The sequence below is a fragment of the Petaurus breviceps genome, unplaced genomic scaffold (assembly GCF_028583685.1).
Source record: "Petaurus breviceps papuanus isolate PSGF00001 unplaced genomic scaffold, PetGlider_PUasm1.0 90977, whole genome shotgun sequence".
In the NCBI taxonomy this organism is placed as follows: Eukaryota; Metazoa; Chordata; class Mammalia; order Diprotodontia; family Petauridae; genus Petaurus; species Petaurus breviceps.
The window spans coordinates 1,238,975-1,258,543 of NW_027187391.1; the positions used below are offsets into that span (position 1 = coordinate 1,238,975).

The 19,569-nt window shown below is 34.2% G+C and overlaps 1 protein-coding gene across 6 annotated transcripts in view; it reads right to left on the minus strand.

Annotated features, from left to right (window-relative positions):
* ADGRG6 (adhesion G protein-coupled receptor G6) overlaps positions 1-19,569 on the minus strand; it is a 186,545-nt gene that overhangs the window by 67,819 nt on the left and 99,157 nt on the right. For 4 of the 6 annotated variants that reach the window (XM_069077470.1, XM_069077471.1, XM_069077472.1 and 1 more), the window contains 4 exons: positions 15,849-15,917; positions 13,582-13,674; positions 4,506-4,591; positions 3-55 (listed from right to left, as the gene is read on the minus strand). In XM_069077470.1, coding sequence (XP_068933571.1) covers positions 3-55; positions 4,506-4,591; positions 13,582-13,674; positions 15,849-15,917 — 301 coding nt within the window. The remainder of the gene's footprint in view (positions 1-2; positions 56-4,505; positions 4,592-13,581; positions 13,675-15,848; positions 15,918-19,569) is intronic. The other 2 variants (XM_069077473.1, XM_069077475.1) reach the window with 1 other exon arrangement.

A 19,569-nucleotide genomic window follows, 5' to 3' on the forward strand; every position in this document is an offset into this window, starting at 1 on the left:
ACCTGATATTGACCACATAGACTGTATAATTCCAATTTTGAAAAGTAGAGTTGAGCTGAAAAACACAACATAATAGTAAAAGAAGGGATGAGGTTCTGTTTTGTTTTAAGAAAAAAACATTTCAACTAAAATAGACACCTTTGTTCAAATGGTAAATTCTTAATGGGAAAAATATACTTAGATTTACTCAACTATGATGTTACAGATAACTGATATGTGATACTAGTGTTTAGGTTTTCAAACATTAGCAGGGAACATCAGTAAAACACTCATCTTTTTCTATCACCTCAGTGAACATCAGGTGAAAGAAAGCATACAAAAGAGAATTTTAGGTTACAATACCACTAGGGCAATAGACAGTAGTCTATTAAAACAAATGAATGCTCTTGGAGAATACTTTTCCCTTTCAGCAGATTTTCCTTATTTATTTTACCATATTTAGTTCCCAATAATATTACATCTACTTTTTAACTGTGACAAATGAATTTACCACAGTTCTTGGAGACTATTACCCAACAAATAAAATAATTTCTAAAAACTTTTTAAAATAAAAAAGTAGTATTTAACTTGGAAATATCTTGTCAGTAATATTCTTATGGGAAATAACTAAAAGTAAATTTATTACTACCCTCTCCATCCCCATGAAATTAGACATTTCATGCTACTCACTGAGATTTCTCGTGCCTTTCATTAAGTAAAACATTAGGCTTTTTCTTGAGTTGTAAAAGGGGGAAATAAAACAGTACACTGATACTTTCACTTGCAAAAACCAAAATAAATAGAAGTCCCTGAAATATTTACTTCATTACTCCCCCTCCTTTTTTTTAATTATGGGAGTGAAATTATTCTAAAACTAGGAGAACAAGTCAAGTCTAGCTTCACAGGACTTAAGAAAACAGAGTTAAGCAAGTACAAGCCAAGAAAAGGCTGTTTCCTCTGATTATGTAGCAAAGATTTCATTTGAATACAATAGCAATTTTTTAAGTGTTTTTCTTATCCCTCTAGATATCTGATTTCAGAAAAAGGTAGGGGGAAGGGAGGTTCTACCTTATCTGGTTTCAATATGATTTCACTCATTTTTCTAAAATTTGTTTCAAGGATACAGAGAAGCTTTCTAAAAACATGTTATATTCCAAACTTTCTGACCCTTGATGGAATAAATCAACATTTATAAGGTTTTTCAGTTATTTGGAAACCACACACTTCAGACTGAAAGATTTTAAGAAAAAAAAAGTACAAGTCTTTGGGTCTTCTCTTTGCTACTTTTTCCATGTTTCTTAAAGACAAATTTGTAATTTCTTTTATCGAATATGGAGTGTTTTAGAAAATAACCCTTGATTTAATTAATTTTAGCCATCTATCAATTTACATAGCAGTGACATAGCATCATGGCATTGGGAGAGAGAGAGAGACAGAGAGAGAGAGAAAGCCAGAAAGAGACAGAGAGAGAAAGACAGAGAGAGAGAGAGAGAGAGAGAGAGAGAGAGAGAGAGAGAGAGAGAGAGAGAGAGAGAGAGAGAGAGAGAGAAAGAGAGAGAGAGAGAGAGAGAGAGAGAGAGAGAGAGAGAGAGAGAGAGAGAGAGAGAGAGCGCTAACCCTGGAATCAGGAAGATCCAAGTTCAAGTTGTACAACTAACATAAAGGCTATGGGATCCTTGGCAAGTAATGTCAGTACGAAAATGTCTTTAAGACTAGTTTGCAGAAAAGGTGTAAACATGCATTAGAAGAGGAAATTCATCCCTGGAAGTGCTAAAGATCCATGTGATGAATTTCTTTATGTAACAAATACAGAGAAGAATGGAAAGATTTACATAAATTGCTACCAAGTTAAATAAGTAGAGCTAAGAAACCAATAGACACAAAGATTATAACAATGCAAATGGAAATATTAACAAAATGATCAAGATTAAATGCTGGGATATTTTAATGACCAAGTTTGGCCTCAAAGAAGAAATATTAGAACGTAACTCCCCCTACTTCTTTGAGAAGTAGACATAGTTGTGCAACATTGCATGCCATGTTAGACTTTTAAAATGTGTTGTTTGGTTTTGCTAAAAAAATGTTCTTTTCATATTAATTCACATCAGCATCTTCTCTGTAACTTACAGTCCAGAGCACTTAAGGTCAAGTGCCTTAAGTCTGTACACAATCTTCATGTAGTAGAAGCAGGACTTGAATCCAGATTTTCCTAGCTCTAAGGCTATCTCTCTAGCCACTGAACTATGCTGGCTTTGTCTTTTAACACTGGCACATTCTGAGAGAATAACAGCAACAATGATAATCATAGTTGACATTCTTATAGATCTTTAGTCTTCAAAGCATTTTACATACTTTATTTCATCTAAATCTCACAATAACTCTTTTGAAGCAGGTACTACAGGCACTGTAAAACCCATTTTACAGATAAGCAAACAGACTCAAGGTACACAAAATGATATAGTAATAAATATCAGAACTAGGATTGGAACCCATCTACTTGATTTCAAGCCCAGAAGAAGGCTTTAAAATAGTTTTAATTTATGAAAAAAATCATTCCTAAATTATCACACTCAGGACTCTAGGGAGGCTAACTGTAGAAAAGCAAGCAGGAGCTGGGTGTAACATCCCTGAGAAAGGCACCAAACTCTCCCAATCTGGCATTGACTACTGGCAGAAGAATTAAATAAGGACAAGTAAAACTCCTGGGGTGGTGTTGATAAAGCTGAGGCCACTGTGATACTGTTACAGTTGATTCTCTTGAAAGGATGGGCATACAGGGAAGGAGGTGAGATTCCTTTGTAATCATTTATGATCTGTTATGTGACTTGTCCTATACTCTCCTGCCTTGGGAAGTCTTATGGGCATGCTGTGAGTGTACTGAATTCAAAAGCATAGAGAATATTTATATAAGAGTTTGTTGATGATTTCAACATCAATTATTGTCTCCTTGAAAACCTTCTTATCCTTTCCTGATTTTCTCAGATGTGCCCATGTAACCTGTGGGACCTACAGGTCTAGTTTGTAGAGTCCTGGCATTATCTGGGATTGCCTTAGGGAAGCAGATCTTCATTAGGTAAAGGACTAAGAACTCTTGAACAGTGTATTTGTATTTAGAGTTCTCTGTTCCTTAATGGTTATTTAGCCACATACAGATGCATGTATCTATACAAATATATATATATATATATGTGTGTATGTATTGTGTATGTGTGCATGTACAGTATGTTCCTGTGTATATGTATTTATGTATGTTTTATATTTATATATTATATATGTGTGTGTATTATATATTTATGTATGTTTATATATTATGTATTTATATTTATATTATATGTTTGGCAAAACTGCCAAGCATTTGAGAGGTATAAATGGTAGAAAAATATGATTTGTTAAAATGTAAATAAGGGCTTGTTCTGTATCTCTCTTTACAATCCACATTACATATACATAAAGAATCTATGTTGTTACTGTATATTTTTGGTTTTGGATTGAAAACTCATGGAATAAAAGGCCTACATCTGTTCCATTTGTATTGTGTCCTGTTCACTCTGACCCTTTGTAAGACCCTATAGAAAAGGTAGATAAAATATTCAAAAAAGATGAATGATGTATATGAAAGAATTTCTTAGTGGACCATGTGGTTTCCATAAAATCGTGCTTTGACTCCTGAAAATGTCAGTCATTCCTCTTAATGTAGGAACTAATTTGGGGGATGATAAACATTTAATGTGGGTTATTCAAGAATAAAAATAAAACTTTCTTTAAACTTATGCTAACAAACCATCACTATGTATATATGAAATCAGAGAAATCAGATGCTATTCATCCATTAAATTAAAGATTTCCCGTTAAATTATTCTTATTAGTCATTATTTTTAATGTATCTTCAAAATTCTATATTTTTAAAAGGGGTTCTTAATTAAATTCTGACTTTTTAAATTCAGATATTAATTTATTTTATTGTTATTCCAATTTAACTTTTATGCATAATTAGATTATTTTAATAGCTATGCTGTCTTTAAAGAAAATAGTAACATGATTACATTTTCCTACCAATCCTGCCTTAGGATTCAAGACATCTAAAAATATTACTTTCTGATTAAATACTTTGCTGTTTTTCCCCTTTTTGTTACTTAAATAACATTTGGCACAATGTGCATAAAAATTCAAATTATCCCCACCCCAAAGGACACAGCTCCTTTTCTCTGTCTTATTCACAAGATGTTGCATATGATTTTTTTATTATTATCACCATAACATATATTTGAAATTTTAATGTATTAGAGCAGGGGTGGGGAAACTGTGGCCTCAAGGTCACATGTGGCCCTCTAGGTCCTCAAGTAGGGTCTTTTAACTGAATCCAAACTCCACAGAGAAATATAATATTAGCTATAGGTATTATAGGAAGAAATAGAAGTTCCAAAGATGACAAATGTTTTGTTACTATTAGAATATTATGGTAGAAATGAAAAGCATGCTTTCTGTATTTGTGATAAAAAGAAAAAAAGACTTAAGACTTTACTCACCCATTCTGCAACCTTGCTCTGTACTTTCACCTCAGGTTGACGAAGAATGTTTTGAATAATCATCGAAACCCGGTAAATTATGCCATCTGTCCATTGAAAATAACATTTTTTAAAAAAGTTGTATTCTTTTCATAAGGATACATGTAATTTCACTATAAGTGATGGGAAAAACAAACAAGTAACGTCAAAGATGCTGTTTCATTTTGTACCGCTAATTATTTTTAAACTCATAAGTAACCACAGTAGGGTTCAGTCATCAAATTTAATTCTAAATTCCTGTGTCATTAAATCACAGTTTGTATTTTTAGTTATGTTATTTAGAATTCTACAGCTTTCCGTTTTCTCATTTTTTTTTCTCATTTCTTAAGCTAAGGTTGTAGTTTATCCCTCTTTTATATCGCATATTATACATGATGAGAGATTGAAATATAAACACTTGAAAAATATAAGGACAGGAACTGATTTAAACAACAAAAGAAAAACCTCAAGAATTAAATTAAAAAAAATATACAGTCAGTACTATGGATCCTTTTAAGATTTCTTTTGTTCTTTAGCAATAACTGGATTTAACTTCACTAATTCTCCTATACAGAACAATGACAAGGAGGATTAGAAATATATTACTGAATTCTTTGTAACTCAATGTTTAAAGGCACAGTGCCTGGCAATCTGTAGGTACTTAATAAATACTTGCTGGATTTGCCCGAGTTCTGAAAAACAATGTTAACATTCTGCCACTGAAATTTTTCAAGGTTAGTTAAATTGATGCTGTATGACTAAACAATGAGATGAAAGACCAAAAAAGAAAGAAAGAGAGAGACAGAGAGAGAGAGAGAATGACAGAAAGAGAGAGAATGACAGAAAGAGAGAGAGAGAATGACAGAGAGAGAGAATGACAGAAAGAGAGAAAGAAAGAGAGGGAGGGAGGAAGAGAGAGAGAAAGAAAGAAAGAGAGAGAGAGAGAGAGAGAGAGAGAGAGAGAGAGAGAGAGAGAGAGGAAAGAAAGAGAGAAAGAGAGAAAGAAAGAGAGAAAGAAAGAAAGAAAGAAAGAAAGAAAGAAAGAAAGAAAGAAAGAAAGAAAGAAAGAAGCCAGACTTTATCTGTGTGTTAAGCAAAAAAGATCCATGAAAGGCCCATAACAATGTCTTATGGTAGCATGGAGATGACCCCAGTTCTCAAAAGCTACGTGATGAAACCCAGGCTTTGGCAAATTTTAACAAGATAGAAAGACTTCTAGTACTGCCCTAGAGATGACTATTCTCCGAAGATGAGGACAAAGAGGCACATTATCAGAAGATAGCCACCAATAGATGGCTTTTGGGGAAGGGGACAGGAGGGGGAGTTAGGGCACAACAATTAAATAAAGGATTTTAGAACACTGTACCCTACTTTGGGGGATGGAATATCCTCATTGATCAGATCATGGATCTTTTGAAATATTAAAATAAGATGATAAATATGGAATTTGAATGATTTTCCCCAACTAAACCATTTGTTTCTACTATAAAGACAAATTTTTAGGGAGACCAATTTTAGTTATTATTATTATTAATGCCTTCATCCTACATATGGTTACTAGATTAGCTTTGAAGCATGGTTCTAATCAAGTCATCTTATGAGGAAAAAATATTCAATGGCTCTCCATTACCTATCAAAGTAAAATTGAAGCCCCTTAGCTTGGTATTTAAGGACCTCCATGATTTGGACACCATCTACCTACTTAATCTCACCCGACTACTTTCTTTGCACATCCCAGAGTCTAAGAATGAGTCTCGACCATAAGCTTCAAAATGGAAGAGTCTCTTTCTCATTTAAACTCTGTATCCACCAATATCTACCAGAATATTCCACATGTAGTAAGAGTAGTAAATGTCTATTAATAGATAGCATTTACTTAACACTTTAAGGTTTGCAAAGCACTCTACAAATCCTGTCTCATGTTATAGTCACAACAACCCTGCAGAATTCTCATTACTATTGCTATTGGATAGATGAGGGATCTGGAGAAGATAAGAGTCTAAGTGACTTGTGTGGGATTAAACAGTGATCAAGGATCTGAAACTGGATTGGAACTCAGATTTTGCTGATTTTGATCCAGTTCTCTCACTACTGCACCACCCAACTGCCTCAACATGTTAAATAAATGGATGAAACTGAATCACTTTCAATTCTCTGCAATTTCCGCCCTCTAAGCTTTTGTTCAAGTTACTCTGCCAGGGATGCTCTCCCTTCTAGGAATGATTTCCCCCCTAACTTTGTTCTTTTCAGTTCCTACTCATTCTCAAGGCCCAACTCAAATGCCACCTCTAAGATTTCCCTGATTAACCTGCTCCTAGCTGAGAGTGGTCTTTCTTCTGTTAACATAATAACTTTGTACCCACTTTTACATTATTCCTCATCTTTTTTTTTTTTGCTTTTTTTTGGAGGGGGAAGGCAGGTCAATTGGGGTTAAGTGACTTACCCAAGGTCACACGGCTAGTAAGTGTTAAGTGTCTGAGGCAAGATTTGAACTCAGGACCTCCTGATTCCAGGGCTGGTGCTCTATTCACTGTGCCGCCTAGCCACCCCTATTCCTCATCTTTTAAGTTATTCATTCTCTTCTCCTATGTCTCCGACTATCCTATAGGCTAGAAGAGAATCAAAATGGTTTCTTAATTCTTTTTTCCCTTCTTCTCCTCTGTAACTATCCTGGTTCATAGTAAGTACTCAGTAAATATTTGTTTAAATTGCACAATATTTTAAAGCTAAGTCGCCCGATAGACTTTTCTAAACCTGCATGGATGTATTCTAGTTGGCATTTTTGTAGGATCTAGCTATAAAAATGTAGAAAGAAACAGAGTATTTTTTTTAAAGGTTTATATCTCTTTTGAAGGGAAGAGAGGGGGACAGTATATCTCAAGAAATGGAAAATTCTAGTGTGAATTTTATGTTTAGTCAACTCTCTTTGCTTGTGACTTCCTTGGGAAAGTATCAATATGAAGTTCAAAACAAACATACACTGAGTTTATAATAAATGTTAGGAACAGTGAGTTGGGAATGTAAACAGGAATGGGTAGAACAATAAAAGTATGAAAACTACCAATAAGAAAACCTCAGTCCTCATCATCATGATCTGCCAAAATGAGTCAGAGTCAAACAAGGCCAATAACCACTACTCTTTAATAAGTTTAGATGATCATGAACAGCTACATTGAAATATACAGTTTTAATGTATATAGGTCAGCTTGTTTCAATCTATTCAATTCACTCAATGTTTTTAATGAGCCTGATTTCACATTCCTTTTTGAAATGAATAATGATTTCATGGACAGAACACTGGACCTGAAGTCAACAGAGGCCTGATTTGGAATCCTAACTCCAGTGCTAGCTGTATGATCTTGGACCAGTCACTCGACTCTCTGAACTGTTCCAGGAAATAAATATTACTTGGCCTAAGTATTCTATTCTACAGAGTTGTGGTAATAAAAGTACTTTTTAAATGTTAAAGTGATATACATATGTGTGAGTGTATGTGTGTATATATAATTATAATATATATGTATATGCATACACACATATGCCATTATTTTTATTATTCTTTGGGATAGTTTATCTGGTGTTACAGATTCTAACTTTCAGATAACCAAATGTAGCTCTATAACTGAGTTAAAGGATGTCCTGAGCATCTGAGAAAAACCAGATCTACAGATTTCAGAAATCTATTTTAAGGATCTATGGGAATTTTGATGAACATTTATCAAATACAGTAAGGTGAATATTTTAAAAGCTACCACTAGATGGTGACCTAAAGCATGGTATTGGCAAGTTCGTAAAAGCATGATTCCTTCCCACTATCTGGAGAATACATAACTGCTCTTTGGTGATTAAAAGTGATATTTTAAAGAGCAAAAAAAGAACATAAAGTAGTGTGTTGTAGGATATTTTAATTATTAAAAATGTCAATATTATGAATGTTTATGTATCTCTTTAATGGTTTCTCTATTTTATTCTCTTTGGTTAAATGTTTTCCAACCTACTTTTTTATCTTTGAAAATAAAAATATAATGCCAATATCACAGCAAGAATGAAACCAATTTACAAATCCAGTCACCTCCTTAGAGTTGTATTGGTTAGTAAATGGAAGGAGAGAAAACCTAAAATGTAATAACAGATTATACTAGTTAATTGGTTTGAGAAACTGTTGTGAATGTTATTTTACTACGTCTAATATCTAAAGTAATTGCTAAAAGTCATGTTAGCTATTTCCTACAAGTAACTTTGAAATCTGTCTAGCTAACAGTTTATTTTTCCTACATTTCACTGAACAGACTGACACTGTGGTTAACCTCTGATCTGCAAAAGCAGTTAAGGTCATTGAGTGAGTCACATAAGGAAGATAAAATGCCTTTTGAAGGCATGGGAAGTAGAGTTTCTGGCATATTGATTCGTTTGATGGTTTATTGCAGCAGAAGATGCATTGTTATCAGAGGAAATGGATGATCCATGATGTGTTACTAGAGGGGATATATTTTGAAATGGCAAGAAAAATTGATGGACAATTTTCTTTGTGCTATCCTGGAATCTAAGCTGTCCTCACCTAGAGGATTAATGGCTCCTGGGACTGCCAAAATGGAAAATGTACAAGTTAAATATTCATAAATTATGGAGGCTTCAAAAGATATATGTCCTGTCTACTGAAGCCCATCATTGTCATGAATTGTAGTAGAACCCCAACATGTATTTCTTGAAAGAAAATGTTTAAAAGTACATCTAATACCCAACTGGGTGAAACTTCTAAGACTATAATCAAGACCTGACTCTTTGACATGAATCATTTGATGAAAAGGTATCCAAAAAAAAGTCACAGGATCCTTTTCAGGAAATCCCATATTAGTTAGATGTCTTTTATTTGACCTGTGAGTAATGGTACTTCTTTGTAATTCCATATAAGTTGCAGTACTGAAACATTTTGATTTAGTTTCTTTCCATGGCTGTGGAGTTAACGGTAAAAAAAAGACTGATGGTGTTGAGAAGATATCGAGAAAGCTATTAAATATCACATGTATACTTCTGGAGTATTCCCCTCTCAGGTTATTATACAGTAGGGGGGACATGAACTCTTGATTGGAAATAGCAGACAAGAAACTGAAGTTAAATAGAAAGGGGGAAAGAAAGATGTCTTTCTTATAGGAAAGAAAACAAAAAGGGCTACATTTCCAATGGACTTTCCTTGGACTGAATTTCATGTCTACAGGGACAGTCAATGGTTTTCCTTTCACTGATAGATAGTACTAATTTAAATTTAAATTTAATACTAATTTAATTACTAATTCACGTACTAATTTAAAAGCACTAATGGTAGTACTCATTTAAAAGACCGAAGAAATGGTGTTTTTTGGACATTAAGGCTTTGCCCCTTCTGTATGGTAAACCACAACTGCAAAAACAGAAGGACCCTAAGATTTCACTGTACACATCCTGAGAAGCCAACTTCCATGCTTCCTAGCTTCACCAGTACCTAATATTTCAAATTAGAAAGAATCTTACAAGAAAATCTAATCCAATGCTTTTAGTTTACAGACGAGGAAACTGAGGCTTGAAAAGGTTAAGTGATTTGCATAACATCACCCAGCAAAGTTAATATTTGAACCTTGGGCCTCTGGGGCTCCCACTCTTTTTTACTGTACTATCCTGCTTCCAATGCATAGATGCAGCAACTTTCAGACACTGAGACCTTAGATACATCATATCTTAAGCATCCTAAATAGTCATCCAAAAAAAGCAAGTCATTATGCCTTACAAATTCTAAAGCTTGAAAGTATTTTGTCATGTAAATAAGCACAAGCTAATGGTGGAGGGGAGACATACTCTTCCTTGACTAGAAGGTGGGAAGAGATAACGCTGGGAAATTAGATGACAAAAATGTTTCCTACTTGTTTTAAATTCCTTGTCACTTAACTTTATATTCTCTTTAAGATCTCTCTAAGAATTAAAGGGCAGCTAGGTAATATAGGGGATAGAATGCTGGACCTGGAGTCAGAAAGACTCATCTTCCTGAGTTCAGATATGGCCTCAGACACTTACTAGCTGTATGACCCTGGGCAAGTGACTTAACTCTGTTTTCCTCAGTTTCCTCATCTGTAGAATGAGCTGGAGAAGGAAATGGCAAACCACTTCAGTATCTTTGCCAAGAAAATCCAAAATGAGGTCAGAAAGAGTTGGACATGATTGAAACTAAACAAGAAGAATAAAATCATAGAGAAGGTGTCAACCTGGGTTAGTTAAGGAAGATCCTCACTGAGAAATCACTTCTTTAATGAAATGAGGGGTCCAGTTAATCTCTATCTTGTATACTTAAAATGAATATTCTTTCATATTAATATAATGTCATGTTATTAATTTCAAGGAAATTTTAAAAAAGATTCAACAGAAAATGGGAAGCAGTGAGCAGTGGTTTTAAATAAATGATGTATTCAAATAGGAAAATGAACATTACAGTGTTACAGCATGATGAAGAAGTAGCCCTTTTCCTTGCCAAAGTCAATCCATCTTTATGCAGAATTGATTACGTATCATCCTCTCCTATATTCTCCAGGAGACTCCTTTCACTATCATGTCCTCTCTATCTATCTACTGATTCTTTCCCTACTGCCCACTTCCTTTCACACTTAAAAACCTTCTGCAATCTGGCTTCTGACTTTCATCACTCAACTGAAATTGCTCTCTCCAAAGTAGTAAGTGATTTTTTTAAATGACAAATCTAATGGTCTTTTCTCAACCTTCATCCTTCTTGACCTCTAGTAGTATATGACACAGTAACAAATGGGCTTCTCTCTTCAGAATATTACTGACAGAAAAAATAAATAATTGGTAACCAGTCCATCGTTAAAAGAACTTTTAATAAGTGGACATTTTTGTTTGATAGTTGTGCCCATTTTTTTCCAGGACAATAAACAAACAAACCCCAACAATAATAACCTAGATGGATCCACTGTATTTCAACTAAAGAACTACTAAACAGCATTTACTGTGTAATGATGCTTTTTAGTTTTGAGGAAAAAATTTTCCCTTCTTTAAAAAAAATCAGATTTCAATTTTCCTTTCACGAATTACAGATTTCAAACCCTTTCAGAAGATTCTAATATATTTGCCTATTAGGGTGAAATCAAAATGCAACGAATGATATAAAATTAGGACGACAAAAAAATGACGACAAAGACTTTTTTCAAGAATCTCAGAAATTACATGAGGAATGACTACAGATCTACTCCACCAAGTCTGGGCCTGTAAGAATCATATCATGCAACAGAGGATGTGTCAGTAGTAGGGGGAGAAGTCTACAGAGGCTCTTTTGTATGTCCATACAAAGAGTGCATGACTGAATCACAATTATAATATTCTAACCTACTGGCTGGAGTCCATGTAAAATATGCACTGGAACCTTTGCTTGTTGCTACTTTCTTGGGGACTTTGGAATTTGTGCTTCATCATAAATCTTGTTGGTATGGGTATCAAAAGCATGCTAAAAGCATGTAAAATACTTCTCTGACTCACTGTCTTTATGGTTGCATTGATATATAAATATGTGTGCTTGCATATGTATGTATGTATTACATGTATTGCTTCATGCAAAACAGTGCACAGTTCCAATAAATGCCCTTACAGATGTTAGATGCAACTTCTAAAGGAGAAAGGAAAGTGAGTTATGTGAATTTTGTTTTTATGGATCAGAGGTTCTTAACTAGGGGATAGAATTCAGGGATCCATGAACCTGAAAGGGAAAAATTCCTTCCCTCTTTCAATATAACTGGTTTATTTTACAAGATTATTTAGTTTATTTTCTACATTTAAAAATATCATTCTGAAAAAAAGGTCTGTAGAGGACTATGACACAAAAAAGGTTAAGAATCTCTGCTCTAGATATTGGTTCTTCAGGTAAGAATACGATATTCTCAATTTGTAGAAGTCATTGTCTCAATAAATCAAATGGATGGAAAAAAATAATTCATATATTGCTTACATTGCATAATTGTGAGAACATTACTCTTCTTGATGTAGTGATGAAGAGGGATGAGGAGGGGCACCTGAACTGTGCTGTCCATTACAAAAATAATGTAAGCAAGATTGCTGTATCTTGTAGACGTTTATGTTTATTAATATAAAAATAGCAATTTAACTTTTTCTCTCCTTTTTCTTAAATGAATTGTACAGTTATACCAGTGATTTCAAAAATTAAATGAGAAAGATAAGCAGTACACATGAAATATACAAGTTACTTAAAAACAAACACCTAATTCATTGCATAACTACTTGTGGATTTAAAATGATTAGCAAATCTCCTCCCTTGCAAAAAAATAGAACAAATGTAAAACACCATCCTTTATAAGTGATTGAAGTGCTCAAGTGGTTGACCATAAGTACAACTGACATAAGTGAGACGTAAAATCAATATAAATAGTTTTTTTAAATTAAGTTACATGAAATGTTAAAATCCAATATTGTTTTTGAACAAAAGTATTACGAATTCCTAAAAGAAACATTATGCTTTTGAAATCACCATTAAAATTGATTCTTGGGTCATTTAGGTAGCGCAGTGAACAGAGTACCAGCACTGGAGTCAGGAAGACCTGAGTTCAAATCTGACCTCACACACTTAACACTTACTAGCCATGTGATCTTGGGCAAGTCACTTAATCCCAATCGCCCTGCCTTCCCCCCTCAAAAAAAATTGATTCCTTAATTTTTAAAATTTAAAACAGCTTTTCTCCAAAAGATAGTTTAACTAACAAACGCAGAGAAATGGTTCTTAAATTGGTAATTTGAACTACACAGAGCAAAATAATATTCAATGCCTTGTTCATATTGATCTTTCAGATAAATGAAGAAGTAAAATGAATGATATATCTATACACACACACACACACATATATATATATATATACTCATATTTATGCACACACATAGACAGACAGATAGATACAGATATCTGTTTATCTTAAATATGAGGCACACTGATGAAACCCTTGTGGTTTTCCCTCAGAATACAATTGTTAATGTTTCGGAGACATTACAAAGAAAAAAGGGAGCGATTTCTTACCATTCCTTTGGTTATCGACTCTATTAGTAACAGGCATGTTAGTGGTGACAATGGGTGGTGTAGTAGAAGAGTTTACAGTAGCTGTAAATAAAGCTGGCAATAAAGATGAGAGAAATGTAATCTTGCAAAGGAACACATGACCGTTAATATGGATAAGCAATCTAGCATTCATTAATGCATGAAAACACATACTTGAGCGTAACGGAAGTCATCTACTGCTAGAAACTAAATATCACATATTTCAAGTTGATAATGAGTAAGGAGGAAAAATAAAGTGATAGGCTCCATGTCCCCAAATGGAATCATTCAGCATGACACTGTTAAATGCTACATAAAGGTTCTAGGAACGTCATGGCATTGTAGAAAGATTCTGGACTAGAAAACCAGAGTTCTGAATTCTAGTGCTGAATGTGTTACAAATTTGCTTTGTAAATTTTGGTTGCATCATTTTGACCTTCTAGCCTTCAGTTTCTTGACTGCAAAATAAAGAGATCGGACTAGCTAATCATCAAGGTCCTCTTTTCACTTTAAATATTCTAAGATTCTACAAAATTAAGTCATTGCAACTCTGCCACATTGAAACTAACGTGAAGTCTCCAAGGATTGATTCTTTCTCCTTGAGAAAAGAAAATACAAACATTAAGTAAACCAAATCAGAAACAAATGTGAAACAAATCAATCATTTAAAGATCCAACTAGCTTTACTAAACACAATTCAATGGACTGTTATATAAGTGCTATCCCTACAAGGGTGACATTTTCAAAGCATTACATCATATTTATGCTTTTAACACTGAAATTCACAGATGAAAACCTCATGTACTGCTTTAAAAATGTTCCTAAGTAGTTGGGAAGAGATACATTTTCATATAAGAGAAATTTTTCCTCAACTTGAAATAAGATTAAAAGGAATGCATGTGTGTATAAATATACATACATATTCATATATAAATATATACATAAAATATGTATATCCACATACCTATTCCCACTTGTGGGTGCATACATATATGTAATCAGTGCATTTTTAAAATTCATTACATGTCAGTAAGCATACCAACATATAAGTCAGAAATCTTCCATTGGCCAGAGCTTGGCTTTCCTAGGGTATGCCATAAAAGATCTCCTATCTTTTCTACACTTTGCTTCTTTTTAAAAGAATTCAGTCATTAAATTCAGTCATCAGTTTAAGTGCAGTGAGGTGATAATTCATTGTATTGCTGAAATTTCATTGGTTTCATACTTTACCAAGAATTGCAAATGATCATTATCATCTGTAATAGAATACATTGTTGTTTTTTTCCCTATCAACCCCAAGACAAATTTTTTAAAAAATCAAAACCAAAATTTCTGAACCTTTATGTTAATTTTTTTCATTAGAGGAATAACAAATGTGGTTTAAGTAGAAAACATATTTTTCTTCTTAAATTCAGTTAGCAAAAATGGCCATGGTAATGATTCCATATTTCAGAGAATGCAATGCTACTTTTGGCATTTAATCTGTAGAGGATATAGGTAAAAGGGCTCATCAGGATATTAGGAGCAATAAGGGGGAAATAAAGATGAAATTTATTATTATAATAATTATACTTAAATATAATTATATTAATTATATATTATTGAGTACACAGCTACTCAGTACATAATATATAATTGATGTAATATAGAACATGATATAATTATTATTTAACACAATAATTATCTGTAATAATACTCATTATTATTGCATTAATAACAATAGCAATAATTCTGAGCAAGCCTGGAGTTATTTTGAAATCAAAGTCCCATTGTAAATGATAAATGATCTGGTTGTCTCCTGTTAAATTAGCAGAGCATTACATTTACTTTCAATATTTGTTCTCATTTTATGAACATGAATACTTCTTTAGAACATTCTTCGTCAGGATTAATACAGGACCTTTGCAATCTGCTTGAGAAGAAAATAGAGGAAGAAATGAAATCAACCCTTGTTAAAGTCATGTAATCATTCACATTTGAAATAGTAAAAGCTTTATGGAAATCTGGTCAGAGTGTGTGAATGCATTCCTTTCTTCATACCGTATGTACAGTACACCCACACATCTAAAAAGACTTCCAGAAATCCTTCTATTTTTCTAGCTGCTGGCTTACAAAATTTGAGAAGAAAAAAAGAAAGAAAAGTGAAACTGAAAATCAAAACAATAACAAAAGCATTATCTAAAACAATATGACAGCAAAACAGATGTTTGGAAAAAAACAAAATTTTCAAAATGATGTCATATTCATACCTTGACAAAGGGTTCCCAGTTCTGCACAGCTAGTGAGTTCTGATACTGGCAGTGGAATCAGGTATGAACCTTAATAAACAGAAACAGATCATTATATAAATTTGATTTATACATTTTTTAAAAAGTACACACATATAAAAAAGGTAAAAAGGTGTAGAGTGAAAGGAGTTCCTAGAATAGGCATCACCAAAATTCATATTATTTCAAGTATTCATGAAGAATCCACTATAGAAGAATGCATTGCATTAGTGTCTTGGGATACAAAAATGTAAAATCATAACCTCTGGCCTTAAGAAGCTTAAAATCTAATGAGAGGAATACTATATCTTCTTCTTGTTTAATCATTTCAGTCATATGTAATTCTTTGTGACCCCATTTGGAGTTTTCTTGACAGAGGTACTGGAGTGGTTTGCCATTTCCTTCTCCAGTTCTTTTTATAAATGAGAAAACTGAGGCAAACAGGATTAAGTGACTTGCCCAGGGTCACACAGCTAGTATGTGTCTAATAATATCTCTACATACACAATTATTATACAAGTTAGAATATGATTATATACCTAGGGAGATTCAAACAGTGGTGTGACGGACTCATAGAAGACAGAATCGCTTTCAGTAAAGATCAGAGAAGGCTCCATGGAGGAGGTAACAGTTGAGCTAAGACTAAAAGGAAGTATTTAATTAGGCACATGTATGAGACAAAGAGTCCTTTCCAGGCATGACGTACTGTCCCACTGATGTATTGTCCTTTCATATAAAGAAATTTAGCACTAGCAGGGGCAGAAAAGTACTTTCATCTAAAGAAAAAGTCTTGGATATCAAATGCACTATGGAATAAATTTAACAGTTTAAATTACCTTGTACAGGATATAGAGTGATACCTTATTTGTATGTGAAGGGGGCAAAGAATGAATTTTTATCTATCAAAAACTTATAATATGTGAATATATAGAAATTTCAATTTAAAGACACAGAATGAGGTGAAGGACCAAATTGAGAACTTAGGAGATACAGGGCATTATGATCCCTCAGTTCATTTGCATGTAACTGCTTTAAGATTTGTGAGTAACCCTCACAAAATGAAAATCATAGCTATTTAAAGACCAAAGGATGATTAAGGGTTGCTTATTTCATAAGGGAAATTTAGTGAATTGTTCTAAGTGAATAGAGTCTTACTGAATATCACAAGGATTTGATTTAAGCCACCAAAATTGGCTGAAGAGGCTGGCTGGGGGAGGCTCCAATCCATTCTCCAATATGAATTTAGCCAAAATATTCCCCTTCTGAAGAACCTTCATTGGCTTTCTATTGCCTTAGAGTAAAATGTAAACTCTTCAGTTTAGCATTTTAAACCCTTCACAATCTGTTCCCATCCTTCCTTTCCAGGTTTACTGTGCATGACTCCCATTCACCCATTCTAGATTCCAGCCAAACAGGTTTTCTTGTTCCCTAAACTTAACATTCCATGTAGGTGGAGGTCTCTGACTCCCTAGGTTGGCCCTGGCTCCATCAAAGTAGTGATTAAAGGAAGTAAAGGAGAATTAGAAGGGAGGCAATGTGGTAGGGAATCAATTCAGAAACTATATTTCTACATCAATAAAGTACTTCAAGCAGGAAGGAAGGAAAGAGTAAAAAAAGGGCCTGATTTAATGTAATTTCTTTAACTACTCCTCTTGAATCATCATTATTTTTGAATAGACCAACACTTTCAGTTTCAATACTGTAGATGTTAAAATAGACTCTCCTAACATCTCAATCTCAAGTTTTAAAATAATGGCATTGTCTAAGATTATTAGATCCAGTGGGGTCATCTCTATTTTACTCATTATGTATTGTACCTGGAACAATGCCATATGTGTCTAACACATATTCTTTGGTTATCCACAATATCAATGGTTAGGATATGCTGAAGTCAAAAGGAAACTGGACTGTGGGTCAAGAGAACTGGGGTTAAGTAATGGCTTAATTACTTACTAGCCAGGTGACCCTGGACATATGACAATCTGTCTGATTCTCAGTTTCTTCACTGTAAAAAAAATACTTTGTTCTGGAAAAATTCTATAATGTCTTTCAATCTCTTACGTAAAATCTCATGAAGTCTCGGCGAAATTATTTTTAATGATAACGATTCAGTATGGCACGGTGGAAAGAACACCAGAGATAGAATTGGAAAACCTGAGTTCAAAACATGGTTCTGCCACCTTTGTAATTTTGAGCAAGTTATTTCACCTTCAGGGTTCATTTTCCTCATCTGCAAAATAAAGGGGTTTGACGAAATGGCCACAGAGTTTATTCCAGGAGGGGGAGAGAGAAGAAGAAGAGAGAGAGAGGGAGGAAGGAAGGGAGGAAGGGAGAGAGAGGTTTATTCTAGTCACAGAGTCATGGTGCTATAATTGAATTCCAGTTAATACAATGATGGTACAATAAGTTAGTCTACCTTTTTAAAAAAAAAAAAACACAAAATCATTTATACGTAGAATCTATGAGACTTTGGACAAAACATTTCATCTCAGTTTCCTTATGTGTAAAATGGAGGGATTAGATTAGGTATCTCTAAGGTCCCTTCCAGTTCTAGAACAATGATTCTATGATGTCCATTAAGTAACATTGGCTTGCCAGAACTTTTAAATTTTGACCCTGTTCCACTTTTAGAATATATGCACCTAAAAGGCATCCTGCCCAAGTCACCTATTAATGTAACCAAAAACAAAAAGTGTAATTTTCTTCTGCTGACAGATTTACAAAACAGAAGACTGTTAAGGAATTATTAATCAAGATAATCCTCCCCGGAGGACATAAAAACACTAAGCATCAATGGAGGGCTTTGAGAAACTGGCTCTTATGTGTTTGTTTCCATCAGCATCCCTAGCACTAATATATTTTTGTCCCTTTTCTTCTGTTGATGCAATAAAGATATCTGCTTAATATTAGCTACAACATTTGTGGATGGATTTTCATGAACACACTGACTCCAAATCATTGGTAAGAGATCAACAGCAAAGTGCTCTCTCTCTCTCTCTCTCTGTGTTTCCCTCCCTCTCTCTTCTTCTTTCTCTCCCTCCTTCTCTCTCTCTCTCTTTCTCTCTTTCTCTGTCTCTTTCCCTCTGTCTCTCTCTCTCTCTCTCTCTCTCTCTCTCTCTCTCTCTTTCTCTCTCACAATAGGCACCAAATTAAAAAGGAATTTTTTCTTGATCTCTAGAGCAAGAGTATGAGGTATTATGTGTAAAATAAACTACCTCCCCCCCTTTCTCTCCCCCTCTTCCTCCCTCTCTCCCTCCCTTCTTCCCTCCCTCCCATCCTCCCATGTCTCTGTCTCTCTTTTTCCTCCTAAAGATTCAATAACATCAACAATAGTAACCACTGAGCATATGCCTGTAATCTCTGCTACTGGGGAACCTAAGAGTTCTGATTCCTGGTGGGGTTAAAGATGATCAGATGTCCACACTAAGTCTGGCAAAAACTGGTTGAGCACCTAAGCTTACCTGAGGAGGAGAGGATTTATCTAAGTAAGAAAAAGTTAGCAGGTTAAAATTTTATCAGTGATTGGATCAAACCTATGAGTGACTACTGCACTTGCAGTCTAAGCAAGGGATGGGGAGGGAGGGGGAGGGAGAAGAAGAAAGGAAGGGAGCAAAGGAAGAGAGAGAGAGCGACAGAGAGACAGAGACAGAGAGGACAGAGAGAGAGAGAGAGAGAGAGAGAGAGAGAGAGAGAGAGAGAGAGA